This window comes from Cryptomeria japonica, chromosome 6 (assembly GCF_030272615.1).
Source record: "Cryptomeria japonica chromosome 6, Sugi_1.0, whole genome shotgun sequence".
In the NCBI taxonomy this organism is placed as follows: domain Eukaryota; kingdom Viridiplantae; phylum Streptophyta; class Pinopsida; order Cupressales; family Cupressaceae; genus Cryptomeria; species Cryptomeria japonica.
This window is the reverse complement of record NC_081410.1, coordinates 289,844,169-289,867,203: the sequence shown is the minus strand read 5'-3', so window position 1 is coordinate 289,867,203 and position 23,035 is coordinate 289,844,169. Positions and strand designations below refer to the sequence as shown.

The 23,035-nt window shown below is 36.2% G+C and overlaps 1 protein-coding gene across 1 annotated transcript; it reads left to right on the top strand.

Moving 5' to 3' along the window:
• The first annotated feature begins 18,607 nt into the window (after positions 1–18,607).
• LOC131876592 (uncharacterized) lies at positions 18,608–19,183 on the top strand. The gene has a single exon (XM_059222029.1). The coding sequence runs from the start codon at positions 18,608–18,610 to the stop codon at positions 19,181–19,183; it is 576 nt and encodes a 191-aa protein (XP_059078012.1).
• Positions 19,184–23,035: the final 3,852 nt, after the last annotated feature.

The following is a 23,035-nucleotide window of genomic DNA, read 5'->3' as shown; positions in this document are numbered from 1 at the left end:
AAACTACTAACAAATCTTTGTTGTAGGACCTTGGCAAGGGTTTTTGATCTTCTTTGTGTTCCTTGTTCTCATAGACTAGAAAACATTTCAATTGGTGCACTAAAATTGAACCATTGTCTTTTGTGTCCTGAGCAATATGCTTTTTTTGTTTCATCTTTAGAGGGCCTGTCTCCCCATGTGGTCATTAGGATTACTAGTGAGGAGAGAATGGCCCAAGTGGTAGCAAAAGAAAAGCCATCTTCTTCCAAACCACTATAAACAACTGTATTCATGGTGAAAACTATGGATAACGTGTGCTGATTAGTTCATACCGACACTATGTCTCCCCATAAACCCGTTTGATCAAATTTATTTGATCAGTTGTAGGGTGTAACCCCTACCAGTTGTGAGCCTTCTGTATTTACAAAGCTGAAAGTGCCGCATGTATGAACACACAAGTGGATGCCCTTACTAGCACCTTTTTGTTTTAGAAGCCAAAATCCTTCTAGTTGTTGGGGCAAGAGGTCAGACCTCTGGTAGCGGCCCACACACATATGGTTCTTAGTAGAGATACAAAGTTCACCACAAGGAGTTTTCAAGGGGATTGATGCTTGGCTACCTCAAGAAGTGAGTGCCGAGGGTGGAGCCAGTGGGGTCAAGCATCTAAGTATCCACTTTGAATAGCGTAGCCTCGGGGGAAACTCCATGTGGGATCAACAACTATTGTCCTGGCCAACCATAAGAATTGTGCTTGTCTTATTTTGAACAATCAAACATTCAAGACCAAACATTAAAACATTGTGTCTTTTGTGTCTTCAAGTGTATGCAAAACATTCTTACATCAAACAACACACTTTTCTTGGAGTCATTTTGAGTCTAAACACTTACAAACATTGAGTCCTCATCAACATTGTGTCCTCTATCATTCCCATCTTGGGGCAACTTTGTATCAGTTCATATTATCTTCTTTGAAACAACGCAACAAGCTGCATTGTCTCAAAGGGGGGCAAAATGTAGACACCTAAAATTGTCATGTCTAATTAAATAAATATCTTTATTTATTTAATTATTTTAGCCTAATTCTTCTATTAATTAAATAAATCTTTATTTATTTAATTAATTCTTTTATCCTCTTCTAGCCTTATTTCTCATTTAAATAAATACATTTATTTATTTAAATTATCCTTTTTCTAAATTAAATAAATATCTTATTTATTTAATTGATCCCACTTCCTCTATTAATTAAATGAATCTTTATTTATTTAATTAATTCATTAGCCTTTTCCATCTATGACACATGTCATTCGTCTCTTAATTCCTACACTACCTACCCTCTCATTATTTTATTATTTCTTTTACCTACCCTTTAATCATAGCCGACCATTTATCTTTTACACCTCTCAATCTTATCCCTCCATTTCTTATAGTGTCTCCTATATAAGGAGATGCTTCCTTCATTATCAACCCTAATCAATCATTTTAATCAATCTATGCATCCTGACTAACTCACTATGCATTCAGCCCTGACTATGCTTTCGAACTTGCATATGCAATCAAGCCTACTTGCAACCACATTTCTGTTCTTTGTTGAGTTCTTGTGCACATATAAAATCTGAGAGTAAATATATCAAGCAAGATCAATGGAGATAGGAAGAATGGAGATCCAAACCCTATTGGACATTTGATGGTATAATCTTTGTGATTTCATTTGATTTGCATTGTCTTAGGTAATCTTCATATGTTATGATGGATTTTTGTTATTGTTAGGCTAGGGTTTTGTGGTTGAATCTATTTAGTCTTTCAATATTGTTGTATCCATTTTCACCATAAACAGTACCTACTAGGACTTTAAAAGGTTTCATATGGGCTCCTAAGGTGTGACCTCGTATGACATTATATGACCTTATGGGGTCAAATGGTGTCCTAAGAGGTATATTGTATCTACTAGTAGTTTAAAAGGCGTCATATGGGGTCCTAAGGGGTCACACATGTATAGCCCCTTAGGACCCCATATGACCCCTTAGGACATTATATAACCCTATGGGGTCAATGGTGTCCTAAGAGTTATTTTGCATCTACTAGGACATTAAAAGGGGTCATATGGGGTCCTAAGGGGTCACATGTGTTAAAACACATGGTTGGCCTCTTAGGACCCCATATGACCCCCTAGGACACTATGATCCTATGGGGTCATATGGTGTTCTAAGGGTTCATATGGTGTCGTTAGGGGTCATAAGGGGCCACACAAACATGTGTAGGCCCTTATGACCCCATATGAACCCTAATGACACCATATGATCCCTTATGACACTAGATGATCCTATTGGGTCATATGGGGTTAGTAGAGATCATTAGGTATCATAAGGGGTCTTAAGGAGTCATTAAAGGTCATAAGGGTTCATTACAAACATAAGGGGTCTTATGGGGTTTCATGTTATACATGCTAGAATGTTAAAAGGGGTTAAAATATTTAGGATGTATTAAGGGGTCATTCATGTCTTAATAGCTCCTAGGATGTACTAAGGGACTGTATGATGTCTTAAAAGGTCCTAGGATGTACTAAGTTCTGCTAAGTGTCTTAAGAGGTCCTAGTATGTGCTAAGGGGTCATAGGATAACATTTTAACATCTAATTGTATATGTGTACAACATTTATAAATAATTAAGCAATCAAAGATTTTAACTCTTAAAAATTTTTAACCTTTAATTAATTTTAAAACTAATATATTATCAAGCATTGAATTTTTTTAAAATTGATATATTATTAAGCATTAAAAAACTAAAAAACTAAAAACTATACAAAATTATGAAAAAAAACTAAAATATTAATATTAAAACACTAATTTATTTCCCCCTTCTTCTCGTTAGCTGCTAAACTCTAAGCCAGTTAGTAAAAAATGTGGCGAACATTCTTTTTTGCAGCTTATATAGCAAAGGGGTTTCGATCAGAACCCTTCTGACCAAAGCCTCTTTGCCATGCTGATGCCACATGAATGCCACATTGGTCTGGTTGGAACCCTTCTGGCTAGAATGCTTTTGGTCGGATCACATGGATTAGCTCTAGGTGTGACACAGATCCACACTTTTATCCAATTCTTCCTCATCTTATAAAAAGTTCACAATTTGCTGATTTGAGTCAAAGACCTACCATTTCACTTGGTTATGAAGTACTAGAGGTCTCACCACAAGTTTGATTTGATCTTCTTTCTCTACTGCAACATGAGATGGAATGTCATGTTAAGCACCTACTGCCTCTAGTCTATCAACATGTTTATTCTAATTTCTAGGGACACTATAAATATTGAAGGCTTCAAACCCTTTAATTAGCTCCCACGCTCTATGTTTGTAGGAATTGAGAAGTTTGTTCTTTGTGATGCTTTGAGATCTAATCTGATTCAAAACCAACTCACTATCTCCATGCACACTTAAGGATTTTTTCCCTCTTCTTTGTGTCGTTTGGAGACCTGAAATCAAAGCTTCATACTTAGCTACATTATTAGTGCAGCTAAAATGAAGTCTGAATAAAAAGTAGTATTTCTTCACTTTAGGATAAATCAGTAGTACACCAACCCCTACACCATTTTTATTCCTTGAGACATCAAAGAACATATCCCACAGTCCATGTATATCATTGATTTCCTTTAAAAGATTGGGAATAAAGGTGTCTTCCTCATGAATACAATACATTTACCAAGGCTGGTACCATTGACCTCATCAATGAGATCAAACTGAAAAGCATTTGCACATTCATCAAGTAGGCAATTATGAACTTCTTCCAATTGAGTTGTAGGCTCTCTAACTGAAACATCTTCTTTCTCCTCACATAGAGAGAAATTCATGTTAATAGGGCTTGGGATATAGGGCTCATTGTGATCTTTGGCAATAGGCTCTACCTTAATGGTAACTTTTTTACCATACAGGTTGTTCTAAACAATATGTGAGACCAATTAGAAGATAGGTAACCACCTATCTTAGCAGTGAACTCCCTAGATAGACAAATGAAAAAGTAGGTAGGGAGGTCAATGACTGAGATATCTTGCAATACATTGCAACTTGAGCAGGCATGCAAGGTCAAATTTAGGTCCTTAATGACCCCCACAGTCTGAATTGATGTGCCATCAAGTTTTACAACACCTCTTGATATAGGCTCATATTTGATCCCTAGGTGGTTAGCTACTCCCTTAGGCATAACTAAACCACTAGCCCCACTATCTATCATACAATTATGGACAAGATTATTTCCTATGATTAAGGAAAGATAGAAGGGAGGAGTATTATTGATTTTTATTGAATTCTTTGAATCTAAAGGATTCACTAAACTTGTCAGAGTTCAAGAGTTGCAACCTTCTAATGTCACCTTTGTAAAATTTATGTTCTTCAAGGCCTCTTGAAGTAGGTCTCTTTGGAATGGGATATAAAGAGCATCCCACATGGAGACTTTAAGGATGGCTTTCTTCTTTTTCTCCACTCTACTGAATGGAACCATAACCTTAGGGAAAGCCTTTGTAGTGACAAGATCTTCTTTTGACATTGTAGGAGCCTTAGGTGGTTCTCCCTTCTTGAAATAATGTGTCAAATCTTTCTCTTTATTTCGATCACCTTCCTTTTATTAGATGTCTTTGGTGTTGAAGCTTGATTTGTAGCTTGTGAAACTTGGGTTGCTATGGTAGTTGTATTAGGATCTATGGTCCTCTTCTTAGATCTAGTATTGCTAGCCATAGAGGTACTATTAATCTGATTTATACCAAAAAAATCAACCTCCTTCCAATTCATGAGAGAAGAATCTACTTGTGCATGATTTGGACAGTCACTAAATGGTTGTTTCCCAGAAGAAGATGGTTCATTCTATGCCACTAACACCTGAGCTAACTCACCATTCTGATATGAGGTCTAATTATGTGGCTAATTGCATTGATTACACCAATCTTTCTCTTGAGAAAGATGTTTTTCATTGGTATCAATGCTTTTGAGGTTCTTGGAGCCATGGGATTCAACCTATTCAAGGGTCTAGCATTACTCCATTGGTTTTACCCTTGAAAGTTAGATTTATTCTATTGATAGACTTGATTTGATGATTGATAGGAACCTTTGTTAGCCTGTGGCAATTGCCTTTTGATTGAAACTAATTCATTTCCAAACCCTTGCATTTGTTGGCTCATTTTTTGCATTGAAGCCTCCAAAGAAGCCCCGAGCTCTTGAATTTTAGAAGGTGGTGGAGTTGGTGCAAGTGTGAGAAATTGCCTTGTTGATGTCATTGGTATGGGTGCCAACATAGGTTGTTGTACATGAGCATCTAGAAACAAGGGTATTGGAGGTCTAGGAGATAACTTCCCAGCTTGTATTAAGAATTTTTTTCCCCTTATGCTAGTGTCATAAGCTTCCAGAAGATAATCTCCTCCCATTGACTGAATCATTGCAAAATAATCATTATTTAAATCCCTAAGAAAATACAATAAAGCATGATTTAAAGAGGGCTTCACCAATACTAGGATCCTATCCTAGGCATTTTGAAATCTATAGTTGAAGTCAGCCATGAACTCATGGGGTTCTCTCTTAATGGTACATAGTTAGCTTCTTAACGAGTGACAAATGTTCACTTTTATCTTCAAAGTTATTACAAAACTTTTCTCCTAAGAGGTTGTTGGTATTTGATGTTCCATTGATGCTTAGGTGAAGATTGGTGCTTCCTGATGCTTGTAGATTCTTAGGAGTTGTCATTGATGGCAACTCAACCTATTGATTTGATCGGATGGGGAGTTTTGGCTAACTAGATGTCTTGGATAAAGTATTTTTGGATTAAGACTATCAGTGCAAATCAGTATATAGTTTTGTAATCATTCTCATTTCTAGTGAAACAAGTTTTGGTTTCGATGATCAATGATTAGTTAGTTGGGTATATGAAGCAAGTTATCCTAATAATCCACCCTTTGCTTATGATTCCTATGCTTAATTAAAGGTCTGGTATCAAGTACAACAACAAAACATAGTATTCATCATATTTGGTGGTATAACATGTGACCAGATTATTAAAGTTAATTCCAGTGATTGCTGATGTGTTCAAGATGGTTGATGAGACCTATAGGAAGTGTTTAATAATGTATTTTGGGTCTAGAATAGGATTCGATAAAAGATCTAAGACGAATTTTAGCTACATGTTTCATTTTTTATATTTGGTCAAGCCGATTTGTGGAAGATTATTTTTGTTGGTGCAGATATATAAGATCGACTTGGTTACTATCTTTATGTGTTGTAACAATGTATATAATGGTTTTAGGAGTAGTTGAGCGTAGTTTCATGTGTGCATCTTTATTTTTTATGATCCAGTGAGCAGTTACAGATCAGACTAGAGAAGATCAGTATATTAGTCATAATGGATCACTTTGAGCCTAACCAGAACTTATTTGTGGCATAGTTAGATGTTATTTCCATTTCAACACTTAGAATAATCATTTTGTAATTATCTATAAGACAATGAGCCTTCCTCTGGGGTTGTAGTCATATTTTTGTAATTGAACAGTGAGCTCTAGGTAGTGTGCCAGGTTACAAAGCTGAAACCCTGGGTTATAAAGCTTAACCAGATAGGGCCAGGTTACAAGCTTTGGGAAAGAAAATATCTACAAAAATATCATCTATTACTGGGAAGAAACAAAAATACCTTTAAAAGGGGATAATATTCGCATTCAAGCATTTCGACGGCATCTGCAGGGGCAAACGATCTTTATTCTGCAATGAATGGGAATCAATGGAACCTAAGTTTGGTTTGCAGAGTCTTGTTTGGAGTTATGGTGATAGTCCCATGGTTGTCTAAAAGTGGTTGAGCTACAAATGGATCAGATTTGGGCTATCAATGAGGTCAAAACCGATTCTCGACCATTAAAGTCTACAACCACCCCCAAGAAACATTTAAATTTTAATGTTTACTGTAGGTTTGAACTTTAGTCATTTGATCTCTCTCCTTGCACATAGACGGACGTACCAAATTGCACCATGAAACCCTCTAAAAGGCTCAATAAAATATTAAAACATGGTCTTCAATCAACCCCTTTAGTAATAATGGATGGTTAAGATCGCTTGTTGAAGACTAGTTGGACCCACAACCTTCACCCTCTTCATTGTGGTAGCACAGGGAATGAAAGTACCTTGCACCTAATTGTTGTGTTAGAGTAGTAATATCTTGTTGCAAGGTGTGTTCCCTTTTTCTCCTTGTGTTGTGCAATGCAACACTTAGGTTTGTAACATGGCTTAACTACTACTTGCATATTCTATAGGTCTAGTGGTTATATTAGGCATTAATCGGTTCATCTTTTGGTGCAATGACAACCACACTTGTAACAAGTGGTATCAGAGCTTGGTCACAGGTTCAAACCCCTCACTTGCACTAGCAGGAATTGCAAGGTGTGCATCCTTGGTCTCTTTGTGTTGTGTAGCATAGTGCTTGGGTTTTTGATATAGCTTAACCACCTCCTATGGATTCTGTATGTCTAGTGGTTGTATCGGGCATTAACAGATTGATCTTTTGGTGCAATGGTGACCACACTTGTAAAACATCTTCCTTCAGGCCTCATCAACCTCACTGCCATACCATAGGGGTTCCCTAACCCTCCAACCAAGCTATCATAGTAACATGGTAACATCCAAGTAGTCATCACAATCATCATGACAAACCCATGGGGAGGGGCCTACCATGAGCTCCAATCACTGTGGTAGTGTGGTGAGCAACACACTTATCACCATACCACAGGGAAGAAAACAAAGGGGATGTTTGGGGTTGTGGTAACGCGGTGATGGGAAAAATAGACTATCAGTTGCTATGAAAAAGAGACCAGCCCTGGGATGAAACTAATGGCCCTCCATTCGATCACTTAAGTAACTTTGACCGGCCTATCCGGTCAACTTAAAAAATAGAAATAAAGGCTGAAAGAAGGTGTTAAGCCAAATAAGCCTTAGAGTTTAGGGTTTTAGCCAATAGGGTTTCTCATATTAGTAATTTGCATGGCTAGGGTTAACATGAAATTAGTCAACAGTGTTCAAACAAGAGGAAAACTTGCTGAGACTACTGAACAATCAAATTTTAATTTTCTATCTTCGATGGAGCCAATTTGTTTTTGTAAAAGATAGAAAAGATGAAGGTTGGATGAAAGCTATTGAAGATGAGATAAATTAGACTGAAAAGAATCAGACATAGAAATTGGTACCTAGACTGGTGGACAAGAATGTGATAGGAACAAAGTGAGCATTTTAGAATAAGCTAAATGAAGATGGAGAGGTCACAAGGAACAAGGAAAAACTAGTTTGTAAAGGTTATTAACACATTGAAGGTATATATTTTGAGGAGAATGTTTCTCTAGTAGCTAGGATGGAATTTATAAGGATGTTTCTTGCATTTGCAGCATATAAGAAATTTTAAGGTATATCAGATAGATGTCAAGTAAACATTCTTGAATGGAGAACTTGAAGAAGAGGTGTATATTGAACAACCAAATGGGTTTAAGTTGTTGGAAGATCCTAATATGGTCTGCAGACTCAACAAGGAACTTTATGGAATCAAGCAAGCCCCTAGAGCTTGGTATATAAGGTTGGACAAATATTTATTCTAGCAAAACTTCAAGAAAGGTACAACGTATAGTAGTCTTTATTTTGAAGTTAAAGGTAATGAACTATTAATAGTTGTTGTATATGTTGATGACATCATTTTTGGAGGCGATGATAGTGTTTGTAAGAGATTTGTTGAAGAAATGTAGAAAGAATTTGAAATGTCAATGATTCATGACTTATCATTTTTCCTTAGTCTTCAAGTGACACAATCAAAAGAAGGTATTTTCATTTCTTAGACCAAGTATATCAAGGATATGTTGAAGAAGTTTGGAAAGGATGAGTGTAAATTAGTTGGAACTCCTATCACTATTGGTTTTAAGATGGGTAAGACAATGGATTGCCAAAAGTTGATTAGAAATAATATAGGTCTATGATTGGAGGGTTGTTGTATTTGATTGCTTTAAGACTAGATATTATGCATATTGCATGTTTGGTTGTCAGATACCAAGCTAATCCAAAGCAATATCATGATCAACCGGTGAAAATTATATTTAGATATTTCAAAGGGACTCCAAATTTTGGTTTGTGGGACAAGAAGAACGATGATTTTACTTTGAAGGCATACACAAATGTTGATTGGTTCAAATGTGTAGATGATAGAAGAAGTACAAGTGGTGGTTCATTTTTCATGGGAGACATATTGGTTTCTTAGTTGAGAAAAAAGTAGGATTCAATATCATTATCTATTGTATAGGCAAAATATATTGCATCAACATCTTGCTGCACTCAAGTCATGTGGATGATGCAAACTCTCATAGATATCAGGGTGATGTATGTCGAGGCAATTATATTATGTGTGATAATACAAGTGAAATTAACATTTCAAAGAATCCAATAATGTATTCAAGGACTAAATGTAGTGTCCACCCTTGATTTGACTTATTTTGACCAGAGTTGACTTTTATATTATGCTTGATAGACTTATCTAGACTATATTTTGATGATTTGGATGATGTTTAGTCATATGCTTTAGTGACTTATGATTGATTTTAGACACTATTGGACATATGCTATTTTGATTATCTATATGGATGTTGGTACTATCATGATTGATCATGTGATTTGATGATATATGTACTCGATGGATTTTATATGCTCACTATGTGATGGATTATTGATAGATTAGATTTATCATGGTTTTGATGATGATTATGATTATGCTAACCCTATTTCATGATTACATATGATGAGATGTTTATGAGATGTGTTTGACTATTGTTTGACTATCTTCATGATAGAGATGATTCCGCATCACTCATTGCAAGTGGGATGTGTCGTCGTGATTCTCTATCACTTGCTTGTTCTATATATGTATATGTCTATGTCTATGTTGTATTGTCATTTTGTGATTGTAGGATTTTGCAAGTACTAGACATCGACTCCACCTAGCTTCATAGGTCTGAGTGTGTCTTTAGTTCCAATGGCTTATGTGGTTCAGACATGGCATGAGTTTCCCCTCACACACTCTAGGTTTAAGTTGTTCACCATGAGTAGTCAGTGTCTTGGCATAATTTGCCATGTCAGTTAGTAAGCTTGGTTCCTTGGCATTGTGAGTTCGGTTTATGTCGGTTGATTTACTTGGTTATGTTAGAGTAATTATGTGGCTCTGGATGTGTAATTTTATATTTGGTAATGTTTATTTTAAAAGTATTTAATTCATGTTTTGAATATTTAATTATTTGGTATTTATATTTATTTGATAACTAACATTTATTGACTTTATGATTATCTAATATTTGATAAGCCTTATTTTTGTCTAATATTTATTTAATATTTATGATTTAATCTTTAATGGTGTTTGATCATTTAATTATTTATTTGACCTTCTATGGTTTGATATTTATTTGATATCTTATATTTATTTGGTTCTTTAATTTATTTTATTAGCTTTTGTTTTATTTAATTTTAATCCCCATCTGGATTATTTATTTACAACTTATATTTATTTAATAGTTTGTCTTTTATTCTTAAGTGGGGTGTATGAACACATTAAATCAAAAAACTTGATCATCAACCTTGTGACACGTTGAAACAACCTCCAAGTGTGGGACCTTGCATAATTGAGGCTCAATCTTTAGAGAAGTATGACTTCCTTATCAATTTAGATGCAGGTGTTGGTCTAATCCAACACATGTAAATCCTAATCTATTGATTTGAGGAGGAAAAAGAGGAAGAAGGAATTATTGAAAAGGAAAGGTTTTCACCTAGATTAAAGTTGTGATCTTCTCTTCCTATAACTTCACAAAATATTAATAGGACTACCCAAAGCATGCACAAGATCCTATCCTAATTAGCTTCCTAGGTGAAGAGTGAAGGTTGAAATTCTTGTAACATGGAAAGAGGAACCAAGATTAGTTCATAGATAACATCCAGAGTGGATTTAACAGTCACCTACATTAAGAAAAAACCAATGAAGATGTCTTTAAACAAGAAGGTAAACAAATCACATGGTTTTTCTAAACTGAATGAAGAAAAAAAGGTAAATTCTATTCATGTAAAGACAAGACATTTTTTTACAATTGCAAAAAACATGTATTCTATAATAGAAAAAGAAAAGAAGATATCAAAATAAGCTACAAAATTGCTTTTGTAGTTTAGGCATAACTTAAAGGTGAAACCTTGGGTTAGAAAGCTTAACCAAATAGGGCCAGGTTACAAGCTTTGGGAAAGAAAATATCTACAAAAATATCATCTATTACTGGGAAGAAACAAAAATACCTTTAAAAGGGGATAATATTCGCATTCAAGCTTTTCGACGGCATCTGCAGGGACAAACGATCTTTATTCTGCAATGAATGGGAATCGCTGGAACCTAAGTTTGGTTTGCAGAGTCTTGTCTGGAGTTATGGTGATAGTGCCATGGTTGTCTAAAAGTGGTTGAGCTACAAATGGATTGGATTTGGGCTATCAATGATGTCAAAATTGATTCTCGACCATTAAAGTCTACAACCACCCCCAAGAAACATTTAAATTTTAATGTTTACTACAGGTTTGAACTTTAGTCATTTGATCTCTCTCCTTGCACATAGACGGATGTCCCAAATTGCACCATGAAACCCTCTAAAAGGCTCAATAAAATATTAAAACATGGTCTTTGATCAGCCCCTTTAGTAATAATGGACGGTTAAGATCTCCCATTGAAGACTAGTCAGACCCACAACCTTCACCCTCTTCATCGCGGTAGCACAGGGAATGGAAATACCTTGCACCTAATTGTTGCATTAGCATGGTAACATCTTGTTGCAAGGTGTGTTCCCTTGGTCTCCTTGTGTTGTGCAATGCAACACTTAGGTTTGTAACATGGCTTAACTGCTACTTGCATATTCTATAAGTCTAGTGGTTATATTAGGCATTAATAGGTTCATCTTTTGGTGCAACGACAACCACACTTGTAACAAGTGGTATCAGAGCTTGGTCACAGGTTCAAACCCCTCACTTGCACTAGCGGGAATTGCAAGGTGTGCATCCTTGGTCTCTTTGTGTTGTGTAGCGTAGCGCTTGGGTTTTTGATATGGCTTAACCACCTCCTTTGGATTCTGTATGTCTAGTGAATGTATCGGGCATTAACAGATCGATCTTTTGGTGCAATGGTGACCACACTTGTAAAACATCTTCCTTCGGGCCTCATCAACCTCACTTCCATATCGTAGGGGTTCCCTAACCCTCCAACCAAGCTATCATAGTAACACGGTAACAACCAAGTAGTCATCACAATCATCATGACAAACCCATGGGGAGGGGCCTACCATGAGCTCCAATCACTGTGGTAGTGTGGTGAGCAACACACTTATCACCATACCACAGGGAAGAAAACAAAGGGGATGTTTGGGGTTGTGGTAATGCGGTGACGGAAAAAATAGACTATCAGTTGCTATGAAAAAGAGACCAGCCCTGGGATGAAACTAATGGCCCTCCATTCGATCACTTAAGTAACTTTGACCACCCTATCCGGTCAACTTAAAAAATAGAAATAAAGGCTGAAAGAAGGTGTTAAGCCAAATAAGCCTTAGAGTTTAGGGTTTTAGCCAATAGGGTTTCTCATATTAGTAATTTGCATGGCTAGGGTTAACATGAAATTAGTCAACAGTGTTCAAACAAGCGGAAAACTTGCTGAGACTACTGAACAATCAAATTTTAATTTTCTATCTTTGATGGAGCCAATTTGTTTTTGTAAAAGATAGAAAAGATGAAGGTTGGATGAAAGCTATTGAAGATGAGATAAATTAGACTGAAAAGAATTAGACATAGAAATTGGTACCTAGACTGGTGGACAAGAATGTGATAGGAACAAAGTGAGCATTTTAGAATAAGCTAAATGAAGATGGAGAGGTCACAAGGAACAAGGAAAAACTAATTTGTAAAGGTTATTAACACATTGAAGGTATATATTTTGAGGAGAATGTTTCTCTAGTAGCTAGGATGGAATTTATAAGGATGTTTCTTGCATTTGCAGCATATAAGAAATTTTAAGGTATATCAGATAGATGTCAAGTAAACATTCTTGAATGGAGAACTTGAAGAAGAGGTGTATATTGAACAACCATATGGGTTTAAGTTGTTGGAAGATCCTAATATGGTCTGCAGACTCAAGAAGGATCTTTATGGACTCAAGCAAGCCCCTAGAGCTTGGTATATAAGGTTGGACAAATATTTATTCTAGCAAAATTTCAAGAAAGGTACAACATATAGTAGTCTTTATTTTGAAGTTAAAGGTAATGAACTATTAATAGTTGTTGTATATGTTGATGACATCATTTTTGGAGGTGATGATAGTGTTTGTAAGAGATTTCTTGAAGAAATGCAGAAAGAATTTGAAATGTCAATGATTCATGACTTATCATTTTTCCTTGGTCTTCAATTGACACAATCAGAAGAAGGTATTTTCATTTCTTAGACCAAGTATATCAAGGATATGTTGAAGAAGTTTGGAAAGGATGAGTGTAAACTAGCTGGAACTCCTATCACTATTGGTTGTAAGATGAGTAAGACAATGGATTGCCAAAAGTTGATTAGAAATAATATAGGTCTATGATTGGATGGTTGTTGTATTTGATTGCTTAAAGACTAGATATTATGCATATTGCATGTTTGGTTGCCAAATATCAAGCTAATCCAAACCAATATCATGATCAACTAGTGAAAATTATATTTAGATATTTCAAAGGGACTCCAAATTTTGGTTTGTGGGACAAAAAGAATGATGATTTTACTTTGAAGACATACACAAATGTTGATTGGATCAAATGTGTAGATGATAGAAGAAGTACAAGTGGTGGTTCATTTTTCATGGGAGACATATTGGTCTCTTAGTTGAGAAAAAAGTAGGATTCAATATCATTATCTATTGTATAGGCAAAATATATTGCATCAACATCTTGCTGCACTCAAGTCATGTGGATGATGCAAACTCTCATAGATATCAGGGTGATGTATGTCGAGGCAATTATTATTATGTGTGATAATACAAGTGAAATTAACATTTCAAAGAATCCAATAATGTATTCAAGGACTAAATGTAGTGTGCACCCTTGATTTGACTTATTTTGACTAGAGTTGACTTTTATATTATGCTTGATAGACTTATCTAGACTATATTTTGATGATTTGGATGATGTTTAGTCATATGTTTCAGTGACTTATGATTGATTTTAGACACTATTGGACATATGCTATTTTGATTATCTATATGGATGTTGGTACTATTATGATTGATCATGTGATTTGATGATATATGTACTCGATGGATTTTATATGCTCACTATGTGGTGGATTATTGATAGATTAGATTTATCATGGTTTTGATGATGATTATTATTATGCTAACCCTACTTCATGATTACATATGATGAGATGTTTATGAGATGTGTTTGACTATTGTTTGACTGTCTTCATGATATAGATGATTCCACATCACTCATTGCGAGTGGGATGTGTCGTCGTGATTCTCTATTACTTGCTTGTTCTATATATGTATATATATATGTTGTATTGTCATTTTGTAGTTGTAGGATTTTGCAGGTACCAGACATCAACTCCACCTAGCTTCACAGGTCTGAGTGTGTCTTTAGTTCCAATGGCTTATGTGGTTCAGACATGGCATGAGTTTTCCCTCACACACTCTAGGTTTAAGTTGTTCACCATGAGTAGTCAGTGTCTTAGCATAATTTTCCATGTCAGTTAGTAAGCTTGGTTCCTTGGCATTGTGAGTTCGGTTTATGCCGGTTGATTTACTTGGTTATGTTAGAGTAATTATGTGGCTCTAGATGTGTAATTTTATATTTGGTAACGTTAATTTTAAAAGTATTTAATTCATGTTTTGAATATTTAATTATTTGGTATTTATATTTATTTGATAACTAACGTTTATTGACTTTATGATTATCTAATATTTGATAAGCCTTATTGTTGTCTAATATTTATTTAATATTTGTGATTGAATCTTTAATGGTATTTGATCATTTAATTATTTATTTGACCTTCTATGGTTTGATATTTATTTGATATCTTATATTTATTTGGTTCTTTAATTTATTTTATTAGCTTTTGTTTTATTTAATTTTAATCCCCATTTGGATTATTTATTTACAACTTATATTTATTTAATAGTTTGTCTTTTATTCCTAAGTGGGGTGCATGAACACATTAAATTAAATAAAAAAATAAAACAATTCCACTTAGCAGGATAAGAATATTTTATTTACTTTAGCTACCCTTCACTCTCGTTAGTTAAATTCAAAATGGGTGAATAAATTATATTATATGGTGGGTTGGTAAAATATAGTCCAAGATGGAATATTTTGATTGGCCGAAATTGAGGTTAGGGTTTTGGATTATTGTTGCTTTTTATTTTCTTTCCCATGAGGTTTTTTGGGTGGGTTGGCTCTTCTCTGGAAAATTTCTGCAGCAAGTTTTCTTCTTGGTTTTGGCTTTCTTCTCTCTTGGATTTGGCTGGAGCTTGGATTGGATTTGGTTTGTCTTGTGGGAGCTCTTCTTCAGCTCCAAACCATTACTTCAAGTTGTAGGCTGGAGTTCTTCATTTTGCATTTTGGTTTTTTAATGGCTTCTCTATGTATGCATTGTGTCCGCATTGTTTTGGGTATTTGGTTGAAATAATATTTTATTCTATAGTTCTATTATTTTTGAAAGGAAATATTTAGGGAGGAACTTTATATTATTTGGGTTTTGTATAGTTGTTGGAATATAAGTTTTTGGTTTCCTGTGTATGGTATTTCATGACTCTGTGAGAAATTGTTCTGAAGTTATTTGATTGAATCTTGGTTTATAGGTTGAGTTATTTCATTGTGTTTATACCTAAGTATTCCTTGTTTCTGGGCATTTCTTTTCATATGTATTTCGAGCACTTTCGTTAAGTCTATATTTTATTATTTTACCTGAAAGTTTCCTGAGTTTTTCGTAAGTCTTGTGCAAAAGCACTATTTTTGTAAAAGTGTTGTTTTATTGTGCAAATGCGTTGTTTTATGATGCATTTGTGCTACTTTGCACAATATAAGCATTGTTTTAGGATGCATAAGAGTGAATCTGGAAACATAAGCGATGTTTTAGGTTGCATATGCGCGATTATGGAATGCATAAGCATTGTTCTTCTTGACAAAAGTGTTGATCCTGTTGGAAGAAGCGGTGTCCTATGGGGTAAAAGCACTAACCTATCTGTGTTTTGTATTTCCTTAGTTTTGGTCATTTTTCAAGTATTTTTCTGAATTGATTTTTGTACTAGAGGATTTATTTGAGGAATGTTAATATTTCCCAGTTTTGGATTTGATCAGTTTTGATGCATTTTGATGGTTTTGTGTATTTTTGTTTCTCTATGCACTATGAATATTTTAGACTCTCTTCCATGTGGATAGGCCATGGATGATTGAGATGATTACTATGTTGTTTTGGACCAGCAAGTGAGTAGGCCTTGCTGTGATGTTATCTTTTATTTGATGGCAGCATTTGATGGCTCGATATGCCTTTGTTTATTGCTAGTCAAGAGGCTCATTTTGTTATATTGATGTTGTTGTAGCCTTGTTTATGTTGTAAGAGTATGTGTGGAAGTTGTTGGATGCATTGAGTATTATTTTCATGTAATTATGTTGGTAGAGACTCTTGTGATTTATTGTTGGGCCATGTTAGGAGCAGTGGGCTTCCTTGTGATGACCAGGATCATGAGAGATAGGCTTGCATGAGGTTCCTTGTAAGGATGCATGAAGTCTAGACCACCATGATACATTGGAGTTTTCCATGATTTGTAAATAAGTGATAACCTAATAATTGATGGGTTGGGTAGTTAGATTAATTAATAAGATGATAAATTGATTTGTGCCTCATGACTTAGTCCTAGGGAGGATGTTTTAGGATAAGCATGAGAAGGCCGTGAAGATGGTAAGCTAATCTCCCTTAGTCTTTCATAGGTTTAGATGGCTCCACATGTCCATCAGGCTAGTGCCTTGTTTTATTATGTTATTATGTTATGAGGATTGCATGTGATGACACTCCACTCCTACATGTGTTTCCCCTTTATGATTTATGATTATGCTTATTGGATGCATTTATGTCTTGATGAGTTTTATGCCTCTGGGAGTTCATTCTTGTTGTACGTGAGAGTTCTTGCATGAGAGTCCTTGTGTGGTTAGTCTCCGTGGTTATAGGTGTTAGCTTAGGTTTAGAGTATGTGTTGGGACCTTCTGTCATCTCCTAGCATGAGGGGTGGTTCCATTGGTTCCACATGGTCGGGAGGTTGCTAGTTTTTAGCCATTGAGATGTTCTCTTGGATTGTTCTTGCGTGGATGTGGATTCTTCTTCATGATGTACTATAGATGTACCTTGCAGTAGATTTATGTAATGGATAAGATGGAATGTATGTAATGTAATATTTTTGTATATAGTAAATGGATGCTTGTAGTAGAAAGAGCTATGCTCATGATGTATTTAATGTACTTATATTTGTAAGATGAATTGTAGTTGAAGATTGGAATTTAGAGACATTGTATTTGATCTATTGTAGAGATGTGATTTTATGAATCATGGAAATAAAGAGGATTATAGTTGGAATAGAATGGAATTGCATAATGGATTAGTTGTATTATCTCATAGAATGTTTAGAGGCTAGTTAGAATGTTAAATAATCTTGAAAGAGGAATATTCATAGATTAATAAGTGAATATGTTAGAAGTTGTTAATTGGATCTAGTAAATAAGAATGATTCACATAGATGCATTGGTAGAAGAGAAATTATACATATCATGAGGAATAAGTAATGTTGTAGGTTGCATATCTCATGGTTAAAAAATTAGAATATGATGCATTAATGAAGGTGAAATATACCTATCATGTGTGTAGTATGTTATTGTGGAAATGAATTAAGTAATGATGTTAAAGTACCCTAGAGAAAGATTATTGATGTTGTGTTATTTTCGCTTGCATTATTTGATGAAATGAGAAATGATGTATGTTCATATTGGTTAATTGATTAATGAATGTAAATAGATGGAGATGTTATATGTTGCATTAGTTGTTATTAGATGTTAATTAAGAAAAAAATTATCTTCATTTGTATATTATTGTTTAGTTTCTTTAGGGTATTTTGGTGGGCATTACAACTTGGTATCAAAGCCCATTTTCAACACTGGGTACTCTGGTTTTGGTTGAGCCCATTGTGCATTTTAGCATTTGGCATGGGGGAGCCTAGTAGTTTTATCCCTGCTTTTTATTTTTCCCTATTATAGTTCCCTTAGATGTTTAGCTTATAGTTTCCTTTGTATTTTCTTAGATAAGATGCTTGTTAGGGGTAAAGATTATCATCATTTGGGTCACATGGGACTCTTAGGAATCCTCACCCTAAGGTTTCTGAAGAGTCACACCATGAGGAACAGGAGGAGGAGGAGCCTAGAGATGATCTGATTCCACAGTTGGTGAACTTGCTTCAGGAGCTTCTTGGCCGCCTAGGATCGAGATAGGAGGAGAACCAGCAGGAGCGATCTCTTCATTTGGAGCATCAAGAGAGAGAGCATTCACGTTCTCCTAGGAGGAGAATGGAGGTGTATCAGGAGGCACTTGCAGCTAGTCACATCAAAGATCTAAATAGGACTTACCCTCCTACCTTTGATGGCTTAGGTAGTGGCATGAAGGAAGAGACATGGTTATTGGACTTGGGTAGGTGTTTTTCTATGCGTCAATGTAGTAGTAACACCAAGGCGAGATGTGCAATTTTAAATCTTCATGATTTTGTAACAACATGGTGGCACATGGAGGAACATAAGTTGCATTTGGACATAGCAGAGATATCTTGGGAATTATTCTTGGAGCGGTTTCATGCTAGATTTCTTTCAAATCATTGGAGGCAGAGGAAGGCCGATGAGTTCCATGATTTGAGACAAAAAAGGATGACTGTGGAGCAATATGAGTGTAGATTCTTTGAGCTTAGACAATATGTTGGATATGCAGATGATGAGCTGATGTTGATTCAACACTTTGTGAGAGGTCTTAATGATCGTATTGGTGGAGAGGTTTGGATGCACAGACCTAAGACCTTAGAGGTAGCTATGGAGAAGGCAAGACTAGCAGAGGAGAATCTTTCATTAGCACCAGGGGGAGAAATTGGAGGATAGACAATTAGTGCACCTATTACAGGCTCTATGGTGAGAGGACCACAACAACAGTCTTTAGGATATGCTAGGAGCCACTCTTCTTCTTTCCGTAGTGGTCAGCGGTTTAAGAAGAAGTTTTCTCAGGGGCAGAGATTTTCTTGAGGTGCCATATTTCAGGTTGATAGGAGTCATAATCATCAGCATGATAGGAGACCTACACCTTCTCAGCCAACGTAGAGTTTGCAGCCAGCTTCTAGTAGAGGCAGTGTTCAGCAGTTGAGTACACCACTAGGTAGCAGAGTGTTTTTCAGGAGAGATTTCTTCACATGTGGACAACTGGGTCACATTACCATTCATTGTCCTCAGCGTACTTCTTAGATGTCAAGGTAGAAGAAGCTAGATACTTATAAGCCTATAGTTGGAGATGCAGGCAGGTCTCATCGCATTTTTGCAGTGGTTGATAACCACCAGGCTGAGCATCAGGCTACTGTTGTAGAGACATCAAGTGTGATAGGTGGTATCTCTTGTTCAATGTTATTTGATTCTAGAGTGTCAGACTATTTTATTTCTCTTTTTCTAGTAGAATGATGTGGGCTTGCTACGACAAAGCAAGATGATAAGTGGCAGGTAGAGTTAGCTATGGGGTCCAAAGTGGTAGTGGATTCCCTTGTGCTCAATTATCCTTTAGTTTTAGGAGATTGCCATACTTCTGTGGATCTTTGTGTTATGTCTTTGGGATCTTATGATGTGGTTCTTGGTATGGATTGGCTTGGATCTCACCAAGCGTAGACAGATTGTAGAGGTAAGAGAGTGTAGTGGAAGGATGATAGTGGGAAGAGTGTGGAGATTGTAGGTATTCAGAGACTTATCTCTCTTTGCATGATTTCTGCTATGCAAATGAAGAGGTGTGTGTCTAAGGGTTGCCATTTGTTTGTGGTTAGTGTGAAGGATGTGGATGGGGGAGTTAGCTCAGAGGATTTATTGCAAAAGCATCCCATTCTTCAGGAGTTTGCAGATGTTTTTCCTAGTGAGATTCCAGGTATGCCCCCTCAGCAAGATATAGATATCAGGATTGATTTAGTTCCACTGGCTGAGCCTATTTCTAAATCTCCCTATCAAATAACCACATAAGAGTTGAATGATTTGAGGGTTCAGTTGGAGGAGTTGTTGGTGAAGGGGTTTATTCATCCTAGTGTGTCCCCTTGGGGTGCGCCTGTGTTATTTGTGAAGAAGAAGGATGGATCTCTTCGATTATGCATTGATTACAGACAGCTTAATAAGGTGACAACAAAGAACTGATGTCTCTTGCCTCGGATAGATTATTTATTTGACCAAATTAAGGATGCTAAAATCTTCTCTAAGATTGACCTTAAGTCTGAGTATCACCAGTTGAGGATTCAGGAGACAAACATTCATCACACAACTTTTCACACTAGATATGGTCATTATGAGTTCATAGTGGTACCTTTTGGTCTCATGAATGCACCTTCGGTTTTCATGAGCTTGATGAATGGTGTATTCAAGTTGTATTTGGACAGATTTGTATTAGTATTTCTGGATGATATTTTGATTTATTCAAGATCAGTTGAGGAGCATGAGGATCATGTGAGATAGGTTTTGCAATGTCTTAGGAAGAATCAACTATTTGCCAATTTGGCAAAGTGTGATTTCTTCCATATAGAGGTGAGGTATCTTGGTCATGTGATTTCTGAAGAGGGTACTGTAGTTGATCCCTCAATAATTTAGGTGATTGTCGATTGGCCAACACCCACTAATGTGGGAGAGGTGCATAGTTTCATGGGTTTAGTAGGATATTATCATAGATATGTTTAGGATTTCTCCAAGATAACTCATCCTATCACTTCTCTTCAGAGAAAAAGAGAGAAGTTTGTTTGGACAAAGCAATGTGATATAGCATTTCAGATCCTTAAGGAGTGTTTGACTAGTGCACCTATTTTAGCAGTGGCAGATCCTTTGGGGAATTTTGTGGTGTGCACGAATGCTTCTTTGGAAGTTCTAGGAGTAGTGTTGATGTAGGTTGGTCGTGCAATTGCATATGAGTTGTCTAAACTTAAGAATCATGAGTAGAATTATCCCACCCATGATCTTGAGTTAGTGGTAGTGGTTCATTATTTGGTTAGATGAAGGCACTTCCTTCTTGGACATAGATTCGAGTTGCATAGTGATTATCATAGTTTGCAGTATATTTTCATGCAACCAAATTTGAATGCTAGGCAGAGGCATTGGATGGAGTTCTTATGTGAGTCTAACTTTGAGGTGAGATATATTCAAGGTAAGGAGAATGTGGGAGTAGATGCATTGAGTCGCAGGAGGCATATGATTTTAGCAATGTCTCTTAGTGTGGATTTGAGGAGCCGTATTCTTAGTGCCCTTCCTTCAGATGTATGGTATCATGAGATTATTATAGAGGTTTCCGTAGGTAGAGATCTTGAGGGAAGATATGCAGGTTACTCAATAGAAGCAGACAGACTTCTTAGACATTTGGGATGTATTTATGTTCCACCATCAAATGGTCTTCAAGATTTGATCATGTCAGAGGCACATCGTGCACCTTACTCGGTACATCTAGGTGTCAAGAAGATGCATACAAATTTGAGATAGATATATCAGTGATCTGGTATGAGGAGAGATATTGCAGATTTTATGGCATGTTGTCTAGAGTGTCAACGAGTGAAGGAAGAGCATCAACATCCTGCAGGATTATTATAGTCACATTTGGTTCTAGGATGGAAATGGGATATTATATCTATGGAATTTATAGTTGGATTGCCCATGTCTTCATGTTGTCATGATGCTATTATGGTCACTGTAGACAGATTGACCAAAGTAGCACACTTTTCTCCGATCAGGTCTTCGTACACAACAGCGACACTAGATCAGGTTTTCTTGGAAGGAGTTGTGAGGTTGCATGGTATTCCTCGATGGATCATATCAGATCATGATTCAATGTTCACATCAGCATTTTGGATAACTCTTCAGCATGATTTGGGTACGCAGTTGAACTTTAGTTCAACTTATCACCCCGAGATAGATGGACAGACAAAGAGGGTGAATCAAGTTTAGGAGGATATATTAAGGATGTATGTGATGGATCAACAATCTCGTTGGGAGGATTATCTCTATTTGGTTGAGTTTGTGTACAATAATGGTTACCATAGCTCTATTGGTATGTCTCCTTATCAGGCGTTATATGGTAGACCATGTCACATGCCCCTGAGTTGGGATCGTTTAGACAATAGAGTGTGTATTGGATCATAGATGTTGTAGGATATGGAGGAGCAAGTGGCTTGCATTAGAGAGCATTTTTTGTACGCTCAGGATAGACAGAGGAAATATGCAGATGCCCATCGAGTGGACATGTAGTTTTCTATTGGTGACAGGGTATTTCTGAGAGTTCACCTCTGAAAGAGTCTGATCCATTACGAAAAAGGATCTAAGTTGGCACCTCAATTCGTTGGACCTTTTGATAGTTTGGAGCGGATTGGTCCTCTGGCTTATCACCTTGCCTTACCGCCTAGCTTGTCTCACATCCATGATGTCTTTCATGTTTCATTTTTGAGGCTATATCATCCTGATATTTCGCATGTGTTGGATTAGAATGCTTTATAGGTTGAGGACGGGAATCTTTCTATGGAACCCGTGTGCATTCTTCAGCACAAAGAGATGTCCCTCAGAGGTCGGAGCATAGAGAAGGTAAGGGTACAGTGGGATCCGATTGATGATTCTTTAGCTACTTGGGAGGATGCAGTGTGGATGAGAGAGTTATATCCCTATTTGTTCTCAAGCTTCCAAGAGTAAGTCTAGGCAAAGGGGGAGAGGATGTAGTGTCCATCCTTGATTTGACTTATTTTG

Coding starts and splice junctions, on each gene's coding strand:
- LOC131876592 (XM_059222029.1), top strand. CDS start 18,608: ATGGAGGTGTATCAGGAGGCACTTGCAGCTAGTCACATCAAAGATCTA.